The 4,547-nt window shown below is 33.3% G+C and overlaps 1 protein-coding gene across 3 annotated transcripts in view; it reads right to left on the reverse strand.

The window, feature by feature from the left end:
• LOC109232305 (bifunctional 3-dehydroquinate dehydratase/shikimate dehydrogenase, chloroplastic-like) overlaps positions 1-4,547 on the reverse strand; it is an 11,618-nt gene that overhangs the window by 2,634 nt on the left and 4,437 nt on the right. For all 3 annotated transcript variants that reach the window (XM_019398029.1, XM_019398028.1, XM_019398030.1), the window contains exons 5-9: positions 3,044-3,390; positions 2,685-2,748; positions 2,434-2,539; positions 2,208-2,345; positions 1,928-2,076 (exon numbers count right to left, since the gene is read on the reverse strand). In XM_019398029.1, the coding sequence (XP_019253574.1) occupies positions 1,928-2,076; positions 2,208-2,345; positions 2,434-2,539; positions 2,685-2,748; positions 3,044-3,390 (804 nt within the window). The remainder of the gene's footprint in view (positions 1-1,927; positions 2,077-2,207; positions 2,346-2,433; positions 2,540-2,684; positions 2,749-3,043; positions 3,391-4,547) is intronic.

A 4,547-nucleotide genomic window follows, 5' to 3' on the forward strand; every position in this document is an offset into this window, starting at 1 on the left:
CAAAAACCTTCTCTAAACTGAGAAAATTCATAAAAGAAGTAAGGGCAAAACAAAGCATAAATACTAAAATAAGATGAACTTGCTGTATAAACATGTTATGACTAAAAGGACAAAGTCAAAGTTGCAGAAACATACTATTATGTTGAAAAATTCGAATAATAGCTTCAGACCTTCGAGCTACATTTACAATAGAGTTTTGGTTGAGAGAATTACTTATAATCGAACCTCCTTAAAAATGACCAATTAAAAGAAAAATATAATCATAAATAAAACAGAAGAATAACTTTTAAAAATTCTTTGTACCTTTCCAATTAAAATTGGAAGTATGGCTGAATTTGTTACACAACCATGCCTGTAATTTAATAACTGTAGAGAACGATATTGGGGATCACAATTTACAAATTAATTTATTTTAATAATTTACAAAAATTAAACTATAAATTATAACCTGCTTAAGTTGCTCCAATTATTAACATAAAAAGACTATGTGCTATAATACTCATTTTAACATCAATGTCAAATATAAACATCAAATTGTAAAATTGATTGAATGGTATTATTTCCCCACTATATTTGAAATTTTAACAAGATAATACATTAAAGGTACAAGTGTAATTTATATTAACAATTTTTCTACAATAAAAAACTTACCGATCTATTTGTAAACTAATTTTGAATACATCCAATTTGGTCTTGCAAGTGTTTCAATAGTGGGAACAATCAGCTACCAGATGAAAGTTAAAACGAACAACATCACTCTTTACAATACGAGAAAAGTTAAAAAAAAAACTTATGATTTTACTTTATGTTTTGTATACAACAAAATCAAGAGAAGTTTTTAGTACACTCGACAAAGAGAACTTCCAAGGGGACTTGCATTCCTAAAGAGGCAATTTACTACTTCAAACAAAGAGAACCAACTACACTAAACAAATATTAACCTGATATAAATTGTAGTAATTAAATATAGTAGTTCAAATTATATTTTATTATAACTCGATTAAAATGATGTTACTGGAGATAATAAATATCTGATAGAAGTCTATATAAATTATAGGGATTTTAATATTCTTAGTTAAGGATATAAGAGAAACGTGTTTATTTTTTCTACAGATTTATCATATGTTAATTTTTATAATGAAATACTATAAAATATTTTAAGACAATTTATAGATTGTTGAAAACTTATCATGGAAGAATGGAGTTCAAACCATATAAATCAAATTTTCACATCAATTGAGTACATAAGAGATAACCTCCTAGAACAGATGAACAAATATCATCACTTAAATTAACTTTTAAGGTTTAATAAACTATAGTTTTTAAAATTACTTTTGAATATAAAATTTTTAGGTTTGAAATTGCCTTCAAATAGTGAATACATGAAAACCTTTTAAATTTATTTTTTAAATTGTGTTAAAATAGTATGGATAAATATGAAAATCTTGTAAATATTTATCTATATTTCTTTTTGTTGCTTTATTATTTAAAAGTTAAATTTACTTTTTCTGTAAAAACTCTTAGTTGACTTAAACAAAAATTAATAATTTTATCAAATGAGAAAAAATATTCAAAATGAGTATTTGCATGGAGTAACTCTACGCAAAAGTAGTCTAATCAACTTTACATTTAAACTTTTAAAGGAGTGATGTGGTCAAGGGAATGTGGGGTCCACGTATATCAAGGAGGACACAATTTGCATTTAAGAAATGCAAACAATACAATATTTTTTTTCGAAATGACATATATGCCCTTGGTTGACCATCTTTCCTTTTCTATATAATAGAAAAACCTTGTATTCTTAATACTGAACCCTCTTTGTTTACCCATACTGTGCATGATATTAACGATGCAGCTGTTCAATTAATAAGACATGGATTCAATAATAAGTTGTTTCATCTAAGACGAGTAATGCAAGGAGACAAACCTTAGAGATTGGTGTATCATCAACCTTTGGTTGCATGCCAATGGAGGTGGTATTTGCAAGAATCATGTCATTTTCTGGATGGAAATTGCTAAGCTCGTCAAGAGACAAAGCCTGACCTCCAACTACATCAGCAAGTTCTCTCGCTCGTTCTTCAAGTAATCAGACAGCACATAAATACAAAGTAACATAGTCAACCTCCAAATCAACACCAGAGTAAAGGGACTAAGCAATGATAATATGAACTTCAGCAATTGTCATTAGCTCCAAGGAATTTCACTACCATAGGTACGGTTAGCAATCACCACCCGAGCCCCCTTTTCCTTTGCACCATAAGCAAGTGCCTTGCCAGCGCCACCAGCACCAATGACCACAAATAATTTACCAGCTAAGGGAGACCCAGACATACTAGGCTGTGAGCCTGTACAAGGAAATAACAAAGCTCAAACACTAAGAAGCTCTAACTTCGGAAAAGGATGTTTGTTTGCAGCTGATAAAAAGATTCTGACCTTGCAACGCTTCTTCAATGGCGGAGATTGCACCCACATAGTCTGTATTGCAACCAAACAACTTCCCATCAGGTCGCCTTACGACACAATTGACAGCCCCTATTAACTGCAGAATAATTGAGAAACCAAGTAATTGCATGTGATATGACAAATCATCAGAATATTTTGTAATATTGATCCCTGTAAAAGTACAAAACAAATAAAAGAAACAACAGCTGAAAGGCATTACGAAATCATATTATAACTAATACCTTAGCGGTAGGATCAACTTCATCACAGCAGTCGACAATGGCTTCCTTGTGAGGAATTGTACAGCTGCACAACATTAAGTTGCATAACTACTTCTAAACATGTATATGAATTATATTTATTAGGAAAGGCCGACACACGCACAAATTTGGAAAAACACAAGAAGGATGACCTACGGAAAAAACAAATAAACAGAAAGCAAAACATAAAAGAAAATCCAGTACGTTCAACCCCATGAGATATGGTATATACATGTACATGTACATGATACTTTCTAAGCTGTGAGAAAGGGGTAATTTGGCATGACTACCCTGATGAAATTAATCTGTGTAAAATACCAGTTTCTGTTTTGAGAGCAAACCTGAAGCCAGCAAAATCTAAAGATGAGTAAGTCCGAAAGAAATTTGCAACATCATCAACCAGCAAAGGCATATAAATACCATTAAACCCAACTGATCTGAAAGCTTCATTATACAATAAAGGTGATTTGCTATGGCTAACAGGCTTCCCGATAATGCCAAATATTCTGGTATCTGGTCCCAACTGTCTGAAATTGTATATATTCAAAAGATCTTTAATTGTTGGTTGCCCAGGAGCCGAAACCTTTCCCACTTCAAGAGTACCAAATGTGAGGTATCCACCGAATTTTGGACAAAGTATTCGAGACATCAAACCCTTCTCTCCCATGACCATGGCTATTATTGGTACCTATTTGAACAAAGTGCCAAAAAATGCATTACGTTTAATCATGAGAAGCATCTCAGCATGCAAGCAAGCTCATAGTCAAGCAGCAAACTCAAAAGAAAGAAAAGGAAAGCCAGAGGCTCAAGGAGATGGAGGACAAATATATTATGCATAACAAAACCTAAATAACAAAAAAATACATTTCTGCATTTATGCATGTGAATAATATTATAGTGGGAGCAGGAAAAAAACGAACTTCAACCATGAAGAGGACCAGCTTATGATTGGAGAAACTAATGTATGCTGATTTCATTCTTACATTCCAAAATATGGAAAAACAAAGGAGGTCCACCTTGTATCTCAAATCTAAGTTTTTCAATGTTATTTAGTTCTGAACTAGATCCCACTTTATCCATTTGGGGGTAAAAGACGACTAGCTTGCCACCACAATATCATTCAAATGAAAAACGTACACTATGAATTGCTAAACCAAGCCTTGGAGCTGGACAGTGATTGCAACCAAGAAGAAATCATACACTATGAATTGCTAAACCAAGCCTTGAAGCTGGACAGTGATTGCACCCATTTCATGATGAGTTACACAATTTTTTTTCCTTTTTAATAACGGTGGTGATCGGGCCAACTTGTTCGGACCTCGACTATTCCACCGGGTATGTACTACCTCCCACCAGCACAAGTACCGAGTAACTTTGTCCACCAAGGCTAAGACAAATTGCTAGAAATCTAGAATTTTTGGTGACCGCTGGGATTTGAACCTTGGTCTCTAAGGTATGTACACACTTCATTAGCCACGAGGCCACACCTCTGGGTGCATGATGAGTTACACATGTGTAATACTAACAATCATTTTTAACCTATTTTCATGTCCATATCTTTATAGATCCAGGCTCAAAATCTAGGAACCTTAAAAAATGATATAAAGATATCTTTATATCTTTATGGGGCGGATAGGTTCCTGGAGTGTGCATACAATACTTGAACCTAGGTTCGTGTAATTTTCTGCACCAAATTGGAGGGTGGACTACTGGTCCCTGCTTGGTGCACTTTTTTTCCTCGTGGCTTATCTAAAGGATTACTTCTTGTCCAATCCATAAGGAAAAACAACCCCTTGAATGTAGCCTCTTGACAATGCATAAATCCTTTTGCCCTTTTGCTTTATT

The sequence above is a fragment of the Nicotiana attenuata genome, chromosome 9, assembly GCF_001879085.1.
Source record: "Nicotiana attenuata strain UT chromosome 9, NIATTr2, whole genome shotgun sequence".
NCBI classification, from domain to species: domain Eukaryota; kingdom Viridiplantae; phylum Streptophyta; class Magnoliopsida; order Solanales; family Solanaceae; genus Nicotiana; species Nicotiana attenuata.